At 39.2% G+C, this 21,828-nt stretch overlaps 1 protein-coding gene across 2 annotated transcripts in view; it reads left to right on the top strand.

Annotated features, from left to right (window-relative positions):
• The window catches only part of AGBL1 (AGBL carboxypeptidase 1), a 404,673-nt gene extending 383,064 nt beyond the window's left edge, over positions 1-21,609 (top strand). For both annotated transcript variants that reach the window (XM_072148535.1, XM_072148534.1), the window contains one exon: positions 19,479-21,609. In XM_072148535.1, the coding sequence (XP_072004636.1) occupies positions 19,479-19,797 (319 nt within the window). In that variant the 3' untranslated portion in view covers positions 19,798-21,609. The remainder of the gene's footprint in view (positions 1-19,478) is intronic.
• The last annotated feature ends 219 nt before the right edge of the window (positions 21,610-21,828 follow it).

The following is a 21,828-nucleotide window of genomic DNA, read 5'->3' as shown; positions in this document are numbered from 1 at the left end:
AAGCTCTTATCCAATAACCTGGGCCAGAGTTCTGTCTGTAAATATTCTGTCTATAAACGTCCTCTGGTCTGTTTGTATTCTGTTTTATTTTTTTTTTTATCTGTATCGCTGGTTACTCGACTTAGACTCCTGTTTTGCGATGTTGTGCCTTTATATTCTACCTCTATTGTGCTCATTATTCTTTTGTGTTATTTGTATGTTTATCCTGTTATGTGTCCCTTCAGCAGCATAGGGAGGGAATGATGTCCAGTTACTGGCTATTGTTTAGGATGGACACAGGAAGGTCTATGAGGTGACAATTTGGGAGGCACCATATTATGGCTCACTGTCCTTGTCTGTGTCTGGCCATCACAGTAAAATGAACTGTTCAACAGATACAGAAAACATAAATGTAAACATTACAGTGTCCTTTGACAGCATTTTTTATTTATTATTTTTGAAGTGGTGCAGTAAATTTTCTTTATATGGTGCTTTAACTAACACCGTTGCGAAAATTCCAATTGACAAAATACAGATTACTAATTTGAAAGTTTAAACTTAAATCCCCCCCCCCTCCCCTAAAAAATGCAACCTTAGTCTTTTTGTAGTGTACTTTTTTTTGGCAAAGCTATAAGGGATAAATATATTGAGCAATGTGTGATAGACAAGCATCACATTAATCTTTAAGTCATCTGGAGACATTATTGCTCTGTGGTTTAGGATCCTTGGCTCCCGCCAGCCCCCTGGTTGTTAAGCAGAGCGTGCAGCACTTTGGTCTGTCTGATTATATGAAGCTGCAATGACTAGCTGTCACATAGATGTATGGTGTCCTTTTCAGTGCCGAACATAAACAAATGAGAGGGACAGTGGTATTTCTTTGATCCCTTAATTAGAACCATGATAAGACAGAGAGCTAACATAGTGATGAATTCCTTCTCTTCCCTAAAAAGGTTTTAGTTAATGGGGCTCTTTTCTAAATATATGGTTTGACAAATATGTCTTGGTTTTACTGTAAGCAACATCATTTTATATGGCTACATCTGCTCTCGGAATGACCTAGTTTATCATCTTCTTTTAGTAAAGTCTCAAAATGCCTTTTATGTAATACCAATACAAGACCTAGACTATTGATCCAAGCTCCAACGGTGCGGGTAAGGTAGGAGTTAAAAGGACTTTCTCAGATTTAAGCATTTATTATCTATACTCAGGATGGGTTATCAGTGTTAAGTCAGCCTAATGGTAGGACAGTAGTGTTCTTGCTAGAGTCATGTCCTTTTGATTGCTTCGTGAGATCAGTAAGCTCCGCCATGCCATCCACTATGTCTTCTAATAAGGCTAGTCTCATTGACTTGACAACAGAGCCATGCTTATCAAACAATGGTGTCCCATCTTAAAGGGGCTTTCCATTTTTAGCAAATAATTGATATTGTTTGTGTAATGAAAAGTCAATTTTCTAATATGCAAATCGATATGCAATATATCAATTATTTATGGTTTTCTAGATCTCCTCCTGCTGACATTTCCCAGGAAGCTTCATTGTTTACTTCCGGTGGACAAACACAAGTCCATGTTGGCTTGTAATAGCACACTAATAATTGCTCCTAATAATTTATCATTTATTTATTGAGTTTGGACAACCTCTTTACGTCTTTGAAACTTCTTGAATGCCTAAAGAACCTGTAGTTGACTATAATGCCAAGATCAAATCTCTAATCAAAAACATACCAATGCCACAAGAGACACCTAAAAGATTACACTGATAGCAGGGGATTAATTTTCGGTTAAAAAAATAGATTTCAACCTTAACAGCACCTTTACTGAAACACTAAACCACATTGACTTATTATTCATAAGTATTATACTTTTTGAATCCAATGTAGAGATGAGAAAATGAATAGATTTTTAGTAGCCATCTTCTATTTTTCATTGATGAATTTTTCAAAAAGTTGAATTTTGAAAAAGTTGAAAGCTTGTCATTTATTATATAGCTGAAGATGGTGAATGGATGAGGGAAATAGAAATCATTGGTAAAAAAATAGGATGTATATGAGTTGTTTAAAAAAAATAATCTGTGTTTTAGAGGGCTCTATACGAATTTCTGCAACAATTAAAGAAACATCAATTTAGACCGATTCAATTCAGACTAAAATCCAATTCTCTGAAAAGCTAGTTGAAGCTTCATCAAATTGAATAATGCAAGTTTTGGAAGCTAGCTTTTCAGGTTAATAACGGGAACATTTTAGAGGGAAAAAAAAAAGAAATTTAGTAGAAAAGTGTATTTTTTAAAGTACATATTAATACACTGCAGTCATAATCTCACATAAGCAATTATTCCAGTGAAAGGATGTGACTAGATTACAAGTCTCTGCACGGAAAGCATGAAGCATGAACCGTGATTTAGGAAATTATGGCTTTTCTTATCATATTATTATAAAATTGCTGTCACCGTTATGTACATTACCCTTACTCTTAGTTGAATACATTATATTTGGGGAGAGCCTTGTTGTGCAGAATGTGGTCATGGCACATGTCTGCCTAGTCTGCTGAGGAGCTTCTAATGTCGACATTACAAGTATAAGAATACATTTACACAGGATTATAATGCTTACCCTGCAATGAGTGGCTCACAATGAAACCTGTGTTATTATGCTTTTAATTATGCGCGTCTATTAATTGAAATTCTATTTACACTGCTAAATGGTGTGAAGATGCTGTTTGTGTGTAGGGCAATGAACATTTCTAAGCTATATATTATAGTGTTTAGTCATACACTTTACATGTGCACATATCTAACATCTTTGAAAATCAACTTAATCTTAAGTTTGGATTGTTACAGGTTCCATATTTAAAGGGTTTTTCTTATGTCTGGAAACTCAGGCTGCTTGTGGATAGCAAGTTTATTGAAGAGTTATTCCCATCTCAGCCATTAATAAGATGATTTCTCCATAACTTCTACTTACACCTATGGGAATTACAAACATCTTGAGATCTTTTCATAACTTCCAACTGGAAGGTTGGGAGAAGCAAGTAGGGAGCAGTAGTACGTTTATGTCCTAATTTAATGATGAGCAGACACATTGGGGCTTATTTACTAAGGGTTACGGATTGCACTTTCATTGGATCGGGATTTGCATGGCCTTGACAGGTATTTAATAGGGGTCTGCACTGGGATTGTGTCACGCGTGATTAGACTTTAGGTGCAGCTGTGTTTGCTTCCATGCGACACAAATTGGGTGGCGTGCCATCGGACGATCCGACTGATTTGGATTGAGTGCGGGCTTTAACTTTCAAATTGTGTCATAAGACACTGCACTTACATGCACCAGGAATAAGAAGGTGAACTCCGGCAGACCTGAGTGGGGAAGCGACACATGCAGGATATTGGGCGCACAATCTTAGTGAATCAAGTGCATTCTCTAGTCGGACAATGCACTTTTGGTGAACTCCATTGACTGGGTAAGTTAATATGCCCCAGTGAGTTTCGGGGTCTGCTGAGTACCTTAATGTTATGCTTGGGGTGGCATTAAAACCACCTCTAATGAAAGGGGTTTTCTCAAATTGCAATCCACTAGTGCTGTTAACACAATAAAATCTAACAACCTCAGATTCTGGATCTCCATGTGCAGCAGTGAGTGAGCTCCGTGCTGACTGCAGGGGGTGGAGCTACAGTGCAGAGACCAAGAAACTCAGCTCCTCGGCCGTCACACACAAATCTAATATGGTGGCCCAACCTTATGTCGGAAGTTACAGGGTCGTTTCTAGGGGCAACTGAAATTGTGTACACCAGGACTGAAAGAGACAGGTTGGACTTATATCTGTGAAATGCTGTATTTTTGTTAATAACAGTAAATGAGATAATGTGTTAATAGTACATAAGAGTACATAGAAGAAACTTGTCTTCGTGGGAATACCCCTTTAACACAGATCACAGGTGTTAACTCTTAAAAATGCTTCTGGCAAAGGTGCAACTGTGTGCCGCCATTATGCTGGGTTTTGATGCTTCATGTGATGTCATCGATGAGTGATGACCTCTGGAATGGACCCCTACCTTGCAGGTTGGGGTCTGCTCATCATGTCACTTGATTTATAATTACTGTATTCTGGTATAGAAGAGGTTCTCTATACAGTAGAAGTAGTTCTGGAGAAAGTTTGAAGTTGGGGACGCAGAGTAGTGCTGGTTACTAGGTGTCAGAAAGAATTAAGTTATTAAGTTTGAGGCAAGAGTACCAAATATGGATCAACTGAGACGGGTCCAGAGATGGAGAGAAATGGGACTTGAGGGCTGTGTCTTATACTAGCATTTTAATCTTTTGAAGGAGTTTTGTGCAGTCGCATGCAGAAACCATGGGAGAAGGTCAGAATGCGTGACCTCTTTCATGTAAGGTGGCCTAGTGGGCGAGTCACCCCTATAGTAAGGCCTGGAGTGCAAGAGAGAAGCGAGCGGGGCAGGGAGTAAAGGGAGAAATGACATACAGTAAATTAGGCTTCGTATAGGTGCTAGCAATATACATAAGTATAAAGGAGAATTCAGCTGCACATTCATTTAAAAGTAAGTAGGTGCTGTGGAAAGGGACCAAATCCTTATTACATAGCGACGTACATTGACCTGCTTGAACCTCAATACTGCCATCCCATAATGCATCATCGATAAACCCATGTGTCTGAGGCAGGGCCTAGTGAGACTTTTGATTTCTGTATATGGCAGAAAAATGTATTATCCACCAATATATATTTTACAAATTTCCAAATGACAAGAGACTGTTCATAGATGTGCACAACGCCCTTCCTTATTCAAAGCATTTTGCTTTCACAGTCTTTCAAAATATTTGTGAATCGTTTTCAGGACAAAAATCCATTTCTTTTCCACACAGACATGAACAGAAATAGTGTGACCGTAATCTCGCAAACACATATTTCAACCTCCGCAGTGTGTAACTTCATTTTATTTTTCATGGGCTCCTGTGACATTTATTAGATTATTCCAGCTATGAAACAGCTCAACATCCACATAATGTCCCTGGCTAAATTGCTTGTGGTCCAGGCTCCGAGGCTTTTAGAATAGCCAGGCATTTAATTACAATGTACAGTCGGAATGATCTGCAGAAATATCCTGCAGCCGAGCACAGGCTCCATTTTTTTACGACTGCAACTGTGGCTTGTCAAGGTTGAAAACAGTAACTATGGTGATTGTTTCTAAGTGTGTCACCCAAACTTAAAGAATCACCTACTTGCTTGCTTCGGGCCACATGACATTAATGACAGGTTGTGCTATTCGGAATGATTTTACCCGTCCTATATTCTATTTTAGGAAATGTAATGATGAACACAATATTTTGTCTCTTTATTTTGTTTGTTTCCTATATCTTATTTTTCTGTTATTTTATATTCATTTCTTCTATAGTCCAGTGATGTATACGAATCCAGCATGAAAATATGGCTGTAGGGAATTTTACAGGACCAGCAAACAGATGACCCGTACTTAGGTTAGGCACTACTTTGATCCATTAAATTTATTGATTTCAATGATGGCACTCTGTGCCACCTTTGCTTGTTGAAAATCGATTGGATCCATAGCATAAGCATTGTGGCGGATTCATGCAGCAGGTGCATGGCACTGATGACCTTTACTGATCAGGATATGATGACATATCTTACAAATAGTCTATCAAGACAGATCCACTAAAACCCCTATAAAAATATAATTTCCAATTTTGGTGTGATGTACCCTTGCCATTAACCCTGTAACATTTCATTTAAGAAAACCTACCATTTGATTTGATGTATCATGAAGCAAACATACCTTGAGAATGCTGTAGCTACAATGACGCAGGATCATATCTTGGTTAATCCCTGAGCTGAGGGGTTTTGCTGAAAAACAATTATAACATTCAAAACCTTGGGAAAGCCGGGTAAGGATGGCTGACATAAACACATTACACAGAGGAGCGTGTAATTACAAATGGAGGCTAGTCAAGACATGACTAATCAACCTGAGCTGGATCACTCATACACAGCAGCTGGGGGATGGTGCAGCAATTGATTATTCTGTCTATCAGGAAGAGCAGTGGCTGCATCATACTCTCCTGCAGAGAAAAACTCATGTGCTAGGACAAGCGCTGAACCAAGCGCTGGAGGAGCCATAGAAGCGACAGCGCTTCATTATTATAATGTTATATCGGCTTTATCAGCAAAACCACTCAGCACAGGGATTAACCAAGATATGATCCTGCATCAGTGCAGTTACAGCATTCTTAAGGTATGTTTGCTTCATAATGCATCAAATCAATTGGAAGGTTTCCTTTAAATATACGGTTTAAGGATACCAAATGGTGAAACCAAAAAATGTAATATGTAAATCTCTGATCATAATTAATATGATTTTTTTGATTCTCATGGTGGTAATTTGGCTGCACTATACAATGTATTTATCAAGGAAGGAAACTAGGCCCCTGTGAAGCAAATGCACTGCTAGATCTTCGTCACAACCATGATCACAGTGTGGTGATGGTCTTACACGAAAGCCAGGGATTCATATAAGGTCCATAGGTCTGCCTGCACTATGTCTATTTTGGAATACTAAAGGTGGGCTCCAACTCCTGTATAATGATATATAGAATACTAGACACAATGGGGCACATTTACTTACCCGGACCCCGCGCGATCCCCGTTCCGGAATGTCCAATGAGGATGAACTCTGCTATGATTCACTACGATCGTGCGTCCGATATCCTGCATGTTTTGCTCCCCCGCTCAGGTCCGCCGGAGTTCACCTTCCCGGTGCATGTAAGTACAAATCCCGCGGTTTGTCCGAATCCGTCAGATCGTCCGGCGCCCTGCCCCATGGTTTCTGTCGCATAAAAGCTGGCGCTGATGTGGCAAAATCCGACAGCGATCCCCGACGCAATCCCCGACAAAAACGCGGCTGTGGGACCCTTGGTAAATAAGCCCCAATATTTGGGTATTAGTGTATAATTGGCAAAATTACTCTAAGTATAAGTTTGCTATATATCTAAAGCCTGGTGATGGAACAGTCCCTCAATGAGGGCACAAAGTGTAATATCTAGTATTTCTTACAGGGTGCATTATGTGAGATTCTTGCATAACTGAATATGCTGATTTTACTTAGAGCCTGCAGTACAGTCTTTCTCCCTAGGAAGTGTTTTAATGGAACTCTACCACCAGGAGGAAATACTGTATGCAAATAAGCCTGAGGGGCTTCAGGCTCTGTAGGTGTTAAAGGAGCTTGGAGCCCCTCAGGCTCATTTGCATACACTCATTCATCCTAGTGGTAGATGCCCTGTAAAGTTGCTCTAACTCTTCAAAGACACCTATAGAGGAGGTAGTAGTAGTAATAGTAGTACATATTCCGCAGAGCTTTACAGATCATGGGGGACATCTACAAACAAAATGAATCATAACTTGGTCAGAAGAAACTATAGGAATCAGGGCCCTGTTTGCAAGAGCTCACAATCTATGAAATTTCTCAAAGACAGCATTCCTTCACAAGGATGTGTAATAATGCATGGAAGACGACAGACATGAATATTAAGTTTTTGCTGAACTTTACTAAAACATTAAGCTGGTACAGCACAAAACACTAAATATGATATGGTAATAACTGGAAGGTATAAGTAACCCTATTGTCAGTAATGCCACTGCAGGAGTGATGGTCTTTCTTCAGTCGAAAGTCTGCAAGACCGGAGATTCCCACTTGAGACCTCACCTGCTGTCTGTCCTCTCTGGCCCTTATCAAGCACTCTACTTTCTTTGCTTTACAGCACCTAGAGGCTTCCATCTTTGTCAGGAAAACATGGCACAGCAAACTTCTGTCTTGTTCACATCTCTTAGTGTAAACTAGTTCCCCCTTTTCCTGTTCCTGTCTGGCTTATAATGTCCTATATAGTGCTGCAATCTCATCGGGCTGAGGCTACACAGCAGTCTTTTGTTACAGGAGCAACCCAGTGAATGCCAAGAAAACATGATTTGGAGTTTTTCCACTCAACTGGATGGTGTCCTGTCGAGTCTTTGACAGTCAGCCATGACATTTTCTCTAAACTACTGCAAAGTGCATTAGCACTTAAACAATGCAAGCAAAGCAGTTCTTCATATTGTCTTTGACTCACTTAATGGAAAATGTACAACACCAAACTCTAAGGGCCACAACCATAACCAGAAACCATGCAACCTATCTACATACCTAAATAACTTCTACAGCAGCGCAAGAAGCAGGAAACTGCCAAAGGAGCAGCACCTGAAAGAAAGAAGTGGATATAGAACACATGGATAAATAATACATAACACAACATAGAAAAACATTGCATTACGAGTCCAGTTAACAGATGTATTTTGGTACATGATAATGTAATGATAAGGCCCACTCTAAACACATATATAGTATACTTGGCAAATGTACACTATACACCAAAGTATGACAGACTATATCCATACCTTCCATAAGAATAAAATATTATGTATGATTATTCTAGTTATTTATATCCAGTTCACTTTTAATTTTAAGTAATACAGCATAAAATTGTACTACCGTATTCAAAATAATGATTTTGCTGCATGTGCTGTGGTGTACATCAGAAATACAGAGAAAACCATGTACCTAGCAGAGAATAATATGTCTTTCTCTGTTGCTGGAGATAATTATGAATTTTTTAGCAGGTTCCCTGATCGATTCAGGTAAACCACTATGGCTGCTTGCCTTCCCCTTATATTCTGCACTGTTTGTTAGGGAGGTAAAGGAAGACGAAATCTATAATGCTTCTCGCTACGGCACTTGTGCTCCTTCTTGTGCTTTGCTGACCCAGTCACATTGTGATTATGCAGCTGTCTCCTCCTTGGGAGGCTCTTAAGTTATTTGTGAAGGTCAAAAACTTGTCCGTGAACAGAATGTCTAATTTATTTCATAAGCTAAACCGTTTCTCTGTTACACTTCCTCATGTTTTTTAACCAGAGAGGCAGCCCGGCATAATGAAATAGATTGTTAAATATTAATCTGACATTGAAGTCTCGCAGATGCATTGAGGCTCAAATCAAGCCCTTCCGAATAGACAAATACAATAAAACAAAAAAATTGTAAAAATAAAAAAAGACTAGGAGAGCTGTTCCTTTGTGTGAATATTATTTCAATACATTTTAATTAAAGATAAATATTCAGTAAAGCATAGTCCCTCTTGATCCTTCTGCTTACTATGCCCATATTTATTATCCTATCTTCCAGATAACTGCAGAGAATAGGGGAGGCGGTTGAGCCTGCAAATTGCACCCTTAAGAATGGCTGCCTAACCTTGTGATGTGCACTCTTCCAGATGAAATAAAATTGGGTGATAGCTTAGAATAAGAAGGGTATATGAAGGGTAACGTAGAAAAGGTTTTGTAGAAAACCGATTGAATGAACCATAGAATAAGTAATAGAAAGTATAGTTTGTCTTCAAAACCTTTTTGTTTTGGTGAATTTTTATACCATACAGCAATTACTCGTAGTCCTAAGTACTATACAGGTTTTGGTTGTTTTTCTCTTCAATTCGAAAGATTGTCTCATGCTAACTGTTAAGTGCTGTAATGAAGGAGCAATGATTTGGGATTGTTTCACAGTCTCTCATCTTGTCTCTGCTAGGCAAAGCTTCAAAGATGAGTAGCTTCACATCCATGCATCACATGGCCTGAGTACAGCCCAGTCTCATTCAAGTTAATGGGGCTGAACTCTAATACTAATGACCGCCACTATATTGTGTGCAACAGTGTGCGTGGAGGAAGTGCTGAGAAGGCTGTGATCAACTGATAATGGCAATCTCTTTATTTTACTGATTATAGACAACCCATTTAAAGGATACTTGTTACCAACTAGAAAATCCTGAAGTCTACTTCCTGCTGTACCAATAATTTTAATCTGTACATACATTGACATAAATTTCCAGGATTAAATTTTATGTGTAAAGTAGCTTGGCTCACCAAAGAGCACAAAGATAAATACTCACCCACTCAAGAAAATAAAAGATTACCACTCATTTGGCGAACCAGAATTACTTCACAAATCGCTAGGGGTCAAATCTTTCAAACAGATGAATAGAGATTCTTTTGTTCTATAGCAGGTCCACTTCAAGAGAGCTGTGCATTAAAATAACAAACAAACCTCACTCAACTAAATCAATTTTGTTAGGTGTTTTGTTCCACTTTTCCTAAGTAATAATATGAGAGACTAATAAAAAGGTTACTGTCAAGACATGGAAGAAGTTCATTCCTTTCCTTCCCACAATCTACATTTCTGCCTACTTGCTGGCCCTGTGATAAAACTCAAGTGACAACCAGGCGACTGTCCCCACTCTGGGTTTCTGCACAGAACAAAAAGACAAACAAAGAAGAGAGACAAATAATGAGTTGAAGTGAGTTAAAACCATAGAGACCTAGAATAGGGTCAGCTACACAAAAGTACATGAGTCTAAAGATCCCAAGAGCAAAAAGACTAACAATGACTGGTTGAAGTTACCAGTAAGTTAAAATGGAGTTCCTGGATGCGACCCCAGCAGCTGATTTGTTTGCCCATTCATCACACAGACCTTCCTCAGGCACAGATTGCAAGGTACAAGGGGAAATGGAGATGAGATGCGATGCTATGACTGCTGGAGCGCAGATGGAAAGGAGGAAAGCGGGTGCTCCCGCTGGAGAGATGAGCGCTCATGTATGAAAAAAAATAAACGTACTCCCTATCTGATGCTCTCTGCAGCTCCTCTTCACTCATTCAGAGCAGACAGAGACAAATTCATGCGATCCGCCAGGCAGTACACTGTGGCATCAGCAGTGGCAACAACACCACATAATAGTGGTAGAGGAGCTGGGGGGGGAGGGGCATTGAAAGGTAAGCAAGTATGTTTATTTTTTTTTATACAATGAGGGGATGCTTTAGTTGGGGGGGCTGCTGTAAGGCATTTCATTACTAGGAGGGCTACTGCAGGGCATTTAATTATTATGCATGAGATGCAGATTTACTACTGGGGAAGACTGCTACCATTCACATTATTGGGGGAGGTTTCTAAGTATCACATTACTCGGGGAGGCTGCTAGGTTTCACATTACTGGGGGAGGCTGCTGGACATTTTGTAAGTGACGTAGACTGCTGGGCATTTCATAAATGGGAGATGATACTTGGGTATTCGGTTGGTAAGGGAAGGCTGCTGGGCATATCATTACATGGGGAGGCTGTGACCAATGCATTTACCACCCTAGGCTTATATTCGAGTCAATATGTTTTCCCAGTTATTGTGGTAAAATTAGAGGCCTCTTCATATTCTCTGTTAAATACAGTAATTGTTAAGTAAAATATGGCAATTGATGGTTTAATCTGACTATTGGCAGACCATCTCTCAAAACAATTTGGTTATGTTCGGTTAGTCCTAGACCTAGATCTTTCCATGAAAATAAAATTGATACAAAGATTATTAAGTCATTTCTGAAATAAATCTAATCTGAACAGCTGTAACCACCAATATGATCACATAAACAGGATGTAAAGCAAATTCTATTGATCAGAAAAGTCAATAAAAATGACTTTAAATTTTTGATAATAACCAAGGCCAGGGCCGTCACTAGGAGGAAAGATTCGTGGCACAGGCCCCGGATCTTTTGTCCTGTGTCCCGGATGTCTGTGAGCAGAGACATGAGTGCCGAAGCAGAGAGAAGCACTCATCACAGAGGCCACACCCCCAGCTCTGCCGGAGACTCCTGCTTCAGGCTAATAGTAGGGGCAGTGAGGGGAAACGGGTCCCGTCATCCCCACAGCACAGGAACCTTCTCCTCCAGACTCTTATTCCCCCCTTCCATAGGCTGTCACATCTCTCTGCAGCCCTTCCCCCAGCAGCTCCTCACACCTGTCTATGTGTGTGAAGGCTCCAGTGTCGATACAGAGGGTGAGGGAGGAGGTTGCAGCCATTACCTCAGCCCTGCCTGCTGCACCACACAGCAGAGGAGATACCACATAAACATTCCCCTTCATAAAACATAGTAAGTGGCTTATAGGAGGATTCCCACAATGTAGTCCGTGTATATAGTGCGTGCGTGTTCATGCATATACACGGTTTAGTATTCAGATGTTTCTGTATATTTATGAGTGAACTTGTATCTAGGGTGTATAAGGCCTTGTGCACACAATGTGTAATGTTACCGTGAGCTTCATTCTTGTTTCAATCACCATCAAGTCCCAACCCCATTACTTTCAGCGGGCTCCAGTACATATTCCTGCTGTGTGCAGCGTGTGTCATGCCATGAACACGCAGGTGTATATTGCAGCAAACACCCATCAATCAATCAATGCTGGCACCAATCGTGGGTGTTAACCCTTTACATGTCACTGGTTAAGCTGTGACATGCGCTGCAATCTTGGCTGTGATCATCGCTCCCTGTAACATCATCAGGTATCAATGATCTGTCTCCATGACAGCCTCAGGTCTTTATTAGATCTGAGAATTTGTCATTCATGCAGATCTGTTACAATGTATCATGAACATTGTAACAAATCATGTTCAAAATTGCCATATACTGCTATACTGTAGTAAGGCAGTATATGATGATATCGGCAAGACCAACTAGAGTTAAAGTAGTCTAAAAAATAGTAAAAAACAAATAAGTTCTAATCGGCTCCCTTTCACAAGAACGGATATAAGATACAGTAAAAATCACAAACATGTCAGGTATTGCAACGTCCCAAAACACCATTTATTTGCTATTCTGCGAATAAAAAGTGATGAAAAAGTCGTACAGTCCCACAAATGGTATCAATGTATATGTCATCACCTCCTGCAAAAAATGACACCTGATGCAGTTCCGTATGCCACAGAATGGAAATGTTATTAGTGTCAGAATATGTCAAATTGAATAAATCTTTTTTTTTTGTACAAAAGGTTTTCTAAAGTCTATTAAAACCTAACAAAACATATATAATTTGGAATCCCCATAATTTCACCAACCCAAAGCAAAAAGGGGAGGTATCGTTAGGTAAAAGCTGTATAACGGAGCCCACAAGAAAATGGTGCAAAAGCATTTTTTTGTCCAAGTTCACTGCATTTGGAATGTTTCTCCTGCGTCCCAGTACATGGAATGGAAAATTCAGAGATCCAGAGATGAGTAATGTAATGGTGCACAGTGCTGTCAGCTCCTTGCTCCACTACAAACCCTACAATGCTGCACTAGGGTCGAAATTCTGCATTCTGTCTGGCTGGGGATATGGGTCCCAGAGATGGAACCCAGCCTATCATGTATTAATGACATATCCTGTGCATATGTTATAAATACTAGAGAATACCCTTTTAAGTTTTGGGGCCACAATGACTGGATATAAGAGACGGGGAATTCTTTCTATAGCTGCATATGATAAAATGTGTTATTTTATGCAGCAAAAGCATGTGGTGGTATTATGCAAGAGGGGATGCTGCAGAGAATCTAAAACATGCGACTTGGGGCCCGTGCCCCGGATCTTTTATATCCCTAGCAACGCCCCTGACCAAGGCTTTACATGCCTAATATGGTCCCAAAAAGTGCAAGCACCTGCATTGTTTTGGACTTTAGTGGTTTTATGCAGTATTAATGCACCAGTAACGGCTGTAAAATATCGAACCTTTCAGGAATTTTATCTGTTTAAGTAAATGAAACAGTTTAACCCAATTAAAGTCAAGTGTTACATCAATAAAATATATAGTGCTTTAAAACATTGTTACACTATAAACTACATTAATAGCCTCATTTTAACACCGGATATTCATACACTTATAGCTGGTTTTAACAAGCATTATTAACTCATTGTGACAATAGCATAAAAGTATCTGTAAGTAATATTTAAGTAGAGAAAATGCAATAAAGCACACTATTAAACAGGTTGTCCAAAAATAGATTTTGTAAGTCTTTTTCTCAGTCCAACACCTGACACCCTCATGGATCTGTTGTCAAGGCCACTGGATATGCTCTGTTTTACAGACCTGGAATTGATAGTTCTATGCATTGTGAGTTGGGTGTGCCAGGTTACTGCTACACAGCTCAAGCTGCAATAGTGCAACATGCCCACTAAATGTTGTATGGAGCTGTCTATCTCTTGCTCTGTATAATGTGCAGATCAGTTGTCTGTGGGAGCTGATTGGTTGGTGCCGGGTGTCACATAGAATTGATAATGAAGAACAATCCTAATAATAGGTCATTATAAGTGCAATCTGCTCAAAGGGTTTGTCTATAGTTGTCTATTCACAGGTTTGTAAATTTGGTACAAATCTGACATTTTTCTGGCAACAAATCTTTCAAAATGGCTGCTAACTATCTTAGAGCTTGGGCATTGGTAAGGGGTGGAGGAAAGGCAGAGTTGTAAAGGTATATTCTCATGAAGACAAAATTCTTCGGATAACAAAATAGCACATTCTCTTATTCCCTATTAACAAAAATACAGCAGTCCTGGTGTTTACAATTGTGGTTGTCCCTGCATCTGACCATAAATATTCTGACTACGGTCACATTCTTCTCATGAATAGCTTCTCTTGTCTGCACACTGCAGTGTTCTCTTCCTCCTGCCCCTCCGCCTGTATTATGAGACCAGCTCAGACACAGGCACTTCCTGCAGGCAGAGACTTACTCTACAAGCTACAGACAGTTATGGTCTTTATCCGGGTGGGAGGCATATATCAGAGCTGGCTCTGTATGTGTTATAGGTGAGTTATCAGAGATGAGGGATGAGGAGATCTACTCTCATCTTTGCTATGTCTCACCTCTTTTTGTCAGATACTAGTAGAATGTTCAGATGCTAAATACAAGTATAGATAAGCTTGGACTCTGATAATATAACCACATTGTCACCACACAGCATGTAATCCCACTATAGGGATCATAATGTGTCTGCTTACAGAGTCCCCACCCACACTTTGGAAACTTACACTGACCATCACTGAGTTATAGGAGCTTACAACAGCAATATAGCTGACTAAAATTGTAAAGTAAGGGGTTAAAAATTATCTTTATTGTATATAAACATCACTGGGGAAATACAATTTGAGAAGTTTCTTACAGGGACAAGAAGAAAAAAAGATGTGTTTCTGAGGACCAGTGGGGGTTCATGCCAATTTCCCAGGACAACTGAGCCATATCTTTTGAAAAGTTTGATGACATTTCTTTATATGATTCACTCTAGTTTCAACGTACTTTTCCTCTTGGCTCATAATATTGAGTGGGGTAGGAGATGAACAACTTTTAAAAAACCTTTCCCGCAGTGGTTGGGATTGCAGCTTGTTGGGGACCAGCCCCCATCCATGAGTCCCCAGAATAATTATGCCCTCTGGACTGTTCATGACCCCTGAAGGAAGTAGGTTTGTGTTTGCCACCAAGAACCAACCGAGCCATTGTTTGCATCCCAATTAAATGCCCGTGTTCGTATGCTGGTATCCTAAATCACAGACATGTTCCACACCATTGTTACCCGTCATGACATCTCTCTTTTAGGAAGAAGTCACCAGCCAAGAGACTGAACAGGAGAAGTGAATAAGGCAACATAGGGACCTGTAGAATTTTTATTTCATTTTTCTCCTGTAATGGTAAAGTTAATCATTCCTATTGCCTAAATAGTCTTATATAAGGACAATCTGCTGCACTGAAATATTAAGTCTCTATATTAAAGAACACCTATCAAAAACATCTTCTAGTCATTAAATTGACAGATTCTCATCCCATCTAGAATTGCACAAAATTACATTGCTAATACATATTGCATGCGGTAATAAGGCCAGGTTTCTCACTAGATTTATTGAGACAGTGTTACAGTGTCAGAGTGAATCTTCCAAACTCCATATACTGTGTATATAATCTTTATGCTCTGTACGGCTCTAATTCAGGATTAACTTCATGGCTCATCTATTTAACAGATTACTTACACATTTGTTGTAAAGTCGTTGAGTCATCCTAGTGGCGCTTCATTAAAGTTTTTCTTTGATTAAACTACTCTGTTTAGCTGAGCGACTCTTTCCACAAATGTTCTAAAATGGAAAATACTGATAATATGCTTACACTGCAACTACTGTGCATAGCGGGATATGGGTTTGGGGTTTATTGTTTTTTGGGAATCATTCACACTTCTGTGTGTAATTTACAACAGTCAATTCAAATTGATGTAAAATTGGGAGTCCATTAGAGTTTCCGATTTTCTGAAAGTTAAAGGGGTTGTCTGAGTTTTGAAAAAAAAATATATGTGGCCGGGAGCGGGCTGCCTAAAACAATAAAGTTGTACTTACCTTCCGATGCCCTCCCGTATCCAGCGCTGCTGTCGCTCCGGTCCGGGCGCCATGTAAACAAACATGGCCGCCGGAGCAGCGCTGCATTCAGCTTCCGGCCGGACACAACCTTCCGGCCCCCATACACAGTATAGGGACGGATAGGCGTACCCGGCCACGGCCGGCCGGAAGGTGAATGCAGCGCTGCTCCGGCGGCCATGTTTGTTTACATGGCGCCCTGACTGGAGCGACAGCAGCGCTGGATACCGGAGGGCACCGGAAGGTAAGTACAGCTTTATTATTTTAGGCAGCCCGCTCCCGGCCACATATATATATATTTTTTTTTTTAAACTCGGACAACCCCTTTAATTTTTTTTTTATGCTATGACCAGAACTTTAAAGTCGCAAGACATCCAATGTCTACTACTTTTCCACAGTCCAACCAGAATAATTATCATGCGTTCAGTCATTTGAGCTCTTTATGTGCAATTAATATATCATGAGTATAAGCTTCATCCATAGGGTAATTTCTTGGTTTCAACATTTAATGCTAGAAAACATTTTCCCTAGCATGATCAAAACTATGACACATTTTATCCTAAGGAGGTTACTCTACCTTAGTATAATGCCATTTGTTTCCAAATAAGTTTTCATTTATTCAAAGTATTTGAGCCCCAGGATAAGGCCTAACTTGCTGATCAATGGGATCTCAGTGATGAGACCCCAACAAGTCATGAGAATGTGGGATCCAATGTACCTACGTCGTGGTCTTAGCCGGTCACACATGGGTGGGGTGCCCCATTTTTCTCTGTGGAGCTAAAGGAGATTGCACTCAACTCTGGGAACAATGAGGGGTCCAACAGGGGTACATAAAACCCCCTGTTCTTTTGATCTATGGGGGACTTATCACAGAGACCCCCCACCTATCAGTAATTTAGGTCCTATCCTGTGTAAAGGGTCTACCTTTTTTTGTGGGAAAACCCCTTTACTTCACGTTTCCCTGGACAAAAGCTAATATGAGATCTGGCTATAAAGAGATTTGAAAATAATAAGTTCCATATAACTAAGTAATAATATGTTAGTAATACTTTAAATTTTAGTAATAATATAATTTTATGTTGTATAGCACTCATTTATAATAAATACAGGAGCCTTCTTGAAAACCATACAGAAACAGAAGAGCAAATATGCAGCACTATTCAGATTCATGCATCAGAATGGACACATATCAGGGCTCAGACGCCAGTGTCCTGAAATAACCACAGTTCTTTGTGAACTACCAGAAATTATAATTATTTCCCCATTATGCCACCTCCTTGGCAAGTGGACGTGAAGGGGAGTATGCCTGGGGCAGAGTGGGCCGGCACCCCAGGTGTTCCAGGCCTAAACAGTCGTAGGTAATGGCACTATTCTATGCCAGGCAGGGATGGAGCCTCTTCAACTCTTGGGGCTGACATTATATGCTGGCACACATTGCTTTGGCGAATGATAAATGTTCTCCAGAGACTCATGTGATAACATATTTGTGGAATGGTCATACAAGCCTAAGAAACCTATTCTATGTTGATGTTAAAACTTTCCCTTTAATCTTATTGTGCACATATGACCATAGTAGTAAAATGTATTGAAAGAAAATAGTAATAATAAATCCTTATTCATGAAGCGCCATCATACTTTTCAGATCTTTACAGATCATAGGGTACATATACAAACAAAATAAGACATAAAAGAGCAATAACATGGTCATATTAAACAATAGGAATGAGGGCCCTGCTCACAAGAGCTTACAATCTATGAGGGAGCACTAAACACCATAGTCAAACAATCGGTAGTCTGGTAAAATTACCTGATTAAAAGAATCAATTATTTCAGTAACAGAGTATAAAATATCATTAGTTTACCAGTGATTATGTAACTTTTGTTATGTTTTTGCTCTACAATCATGTGCTATATACGGTATTTTTTGTCTTGGATATACGACCTGTGTCATTACAGGCTGAACATATGCATTGTGATTACATTTGGATTCTGTACATACTAAACAATTCCATTTACATTTATAACATTTGAGCTTGCCTCTGGGGGAGCTGCTCCTTGTGATATGGAAAGCAAGTATCTAATAATTACTTTGCTGACTTAATAAATGTGTAAAGAAAATTACATCCACAAGACTCTTTTTTTTTTACTATTCACTTGAAAATGCATCAGTAATGTTGTGCAAGATGTCAAGGATTGACCATCTGTTTTCCTTTATCTATTAAGTGTACTAAAGGTTTGAAAACCCCAATTTTTTTTATACCAGATGATCCTTACATTTATCAATAATTGCACAGTATTGTTGGAATCCACTAAAATTATGTGTTAAACTTTTGCAGCAAAACCATCAACTTAAGCTGTTTCATAAGCAACATTGCAGTCTCGGGTCTCCCAAACCCCGACTTGTTTTCAGATCCCTTCCCCCGCCATTTAACACTTGCCACTGGTACCGGAAACTATCCCTAGTGTCAAGTGTTTAAAAACTTCTGGCGGCATCTATATGCATGCGTCTCATGCAACGCCATTTTTCCATTATATCATTCGGGAGACTTGTTCCTCACCAAAATGCCAGCTTTGCCAGTGGAATTTAAATACTTAACACCTAGGATCAGTCCCAGCACCGATCGTGGGTGTTACTGATGGAGGTCCAGGTTTCGTGACAGAACCCAACCCCAGAAGTGAATGTTGAGGTTATTTGGGTCCAGTGATTGTTAAGCATAAAATATTCAACCAAACCTTAAACCTACCACAAAAATGTGAATATTATGTTTAAAACTCAAGTTCAATTAAGTGGTGGGGTCTCTACAATTTTGGAACTACCAGTTTTGGTAATTAAGTTCATTCTTAGCCCTACAATCTCTTCATTTTTGTCACGGACGATCCTCTCCGCTTTGACATCCTGTTCATTGCCAGAAGAGGAAAATTAAAAATTTAATTCCAATTCAATTCTAAAAGATTTATTTGTAGCCTCCACAATGTTGTCCTGAGTGTATACACACAATAAACTATAATTTGGTTTCTTGATAGAAAATAGAAATGTTCAACAATAGTGTGCAGAACGTAAGAGTAATAACTTTCTTCCAGAAGGTAAAGTACGTTTTGCTACATGGTTAAGTAATTACACAGTATAATTACCTAATCCCTTTGCCGTGCTGGAAATTTCTTGATATCTGAAAAGCTTAATCATGTGTGCGCCACTAATTCTCCTTGTGTTGTTCTTTGCAGCAGTACGGAAACTGATGATGAGCCACCGTGCGAGGAAGAGATTCACTACAATACCGATAGCTGCTCAGATCAGGAGGTGTCAGAGCTGGATACCCAACCCGATAAACTTTCAGGTGAAGATTGTGGAGGAAGAAAGAGTGAATTCGCAGCATCAACTACAAAGGATGAAGTTTTCTCCAGCAAGTGCAATGGCTCCACAAGACAATCCCTAGCAATGTCCTCAAAGCAATATGGCTGCTCTCCAGAGGCATCTTCCTCCCCACATGAGCACAATATTGAGAATGGCACCAAGACACAAATGGGGCATTATCTTTATTAACATGTAGAGAATTCAAGGGGGGATATGTATCTTTTTTTTCCTTTGGTGCATAATTAAGACATTTGGAAGGTCTTTTTTGTGCCTTATATATGATTATGTCTTTTTTAGTTGTGATACATGTTTAGTCTTCCTATCCTGGCAGGTGCAATTTTTTGCATTTTTTTTTTTTTAGACTTTTTGTTGCAAATGTTTCAAATCCACATGGACACAAGCCATGTGAGGGGGTTACATGCAGGGGTGGACATTACTGTAAATTTTGGATTTGAGGCCACAGCCGGCATTTTTAAGCACTCTACTCACACCCAGGGGAGATGACAACATATGCGGCTACGGTCACACATAGTGTAAACGCATTTGTATTCAAATGCATCACAACAGCTGAGAAGAGGAGATTTACCTAACCACATTTCTGTCAACATGGTGTTTACAAAATGCATCTGTTAACACGATGCAAACACACAAGTTAACATAGCTTTAACAAACGTGTTAAACACGCTTTAATAAGTGTGTTAACTAATATGTTAACATTGCGTTAATGGATGCATTTTGTTGACAGCATGTAATTAAGCAAATCTGCTCTTCTCAACTGTTGGGATATGTTTGAAAATGCATATGTTACTGCCACTTGTGACCTCACCCTTAAAAGTAACCATTTTGTTTCAATAAATCCAAATGCTAAAATGTATGAATTTGTGAAAAAAAACAACCCAAACTTTAAACATTTTAAAGCATGTGAAACAATTTACATGCTAAACAGGGTCCATGAAATATTGCCTTCCTCTGCACCTGCCATGGACCAGGTGCAGATTTGTGCCTAAAAATTAGCAAAAATAGGGAATAAAAAAGGGGAAAGTCGCACACAACATCTGGAAAATAAAGATACATAAGGCACTGCACAAGGGGCAGACAAAGGCATACTTGAAAATCAACAGCAAAAGTCGCAGTGAAAAGTCGCAAAAATGAGACAAATAAACTAGCTGAAAAAAAGATACATATCCCCCAATGTTTTTTAGGATAGAACATGAAAGAAATCTGGTTCTGCAAGATGAAGATTTTACTAGAAAACATGCCTTGTACTTTTCATACACTGAGATGTTTGGGAACAAAGGAAGGAAAGTCAATGTTTCATGTAACAGATGCAAATGTACTGTAGATAATTGGGCCCAAAGATAAAGTGAATGGCCAGTACAAGCTCTGAATCTTTGTTCTGAAACAATCTTGAATTGTTTGTGCAATTTATTTACTTTTGTCCAATATTTTATTGTATACAGTAATATATGTCAATTACTTCAAAGTGACAAGCACTTTATGTCAGAAAGGAAGAAAGACAGAGAGAAAGGGGCATACGGATAGACAAGCCAAGGAAGATACCCGAATGCATTAGTTTTAATTCCTGATCCAGCTACGTCTGCAGTTTGTGGGGAATGGACATATCATTTTAACATGCCATCGGGAAAGTCCGTCTAATTGGTGTAATTTCTCTCCTCTGACCTACAGCTACAATGAGTGTTACTTAGTAAAGTGTATCTGTGTATGTGTAACATAAAACAGGGTATAATGTACATTGAGTAAAAGTTGTATGTAAATGGTAAGACATTGGTGCAAACTGCTGGGAAAATGATGAAATGCAAATGCAAAAATGTTAACAAATCTTCAGGTTTGTACAATATAAGGTGAATTTACATGATAAAGCTATATATATTATATTGTATTAAGTCAATGACTGTAATAATGTTTGTGTTTCTGGACAGAAATTGCACCAAAAATACACTTGTTTACAATTGCTAACAAATTAGAAAAATTAGAGCTGCGGGCAGTGCTTAATATATATATATATATATATATATATATATATATATAATATATAATCTTTACAAAAAAAGCACTGCCCGCAGCTCTATTTTTTCCTATAAAATGAAAGGTACCATGGCAGAACCTAATGGATCCCCTTATACATAAACCCAGAGCAGAAGTGTATGAAAAGGCCAAAGACCTCCTACAATACATGGCAAAATATATACACAATTACTT

This window comes from Engystomops pustulosus, chromosome 4 (genome assembly GCF_040894005.1).
Source record: "Engystomops pustulosus chromosome 4, aEngPut4.maternal, whole genome shotgun sequence".
In the NCBI taxonomy this organism is placed as follows: domain Eukaryota; kingdom Metazoa; phylum Chordata; class Amphibia; order Anura; family Leptodactylidae; genus Engystomops; species Engystomops pustulosus.
This window is presented reverse-complemented; position numbering and strand designations above follow the sequence as displayed.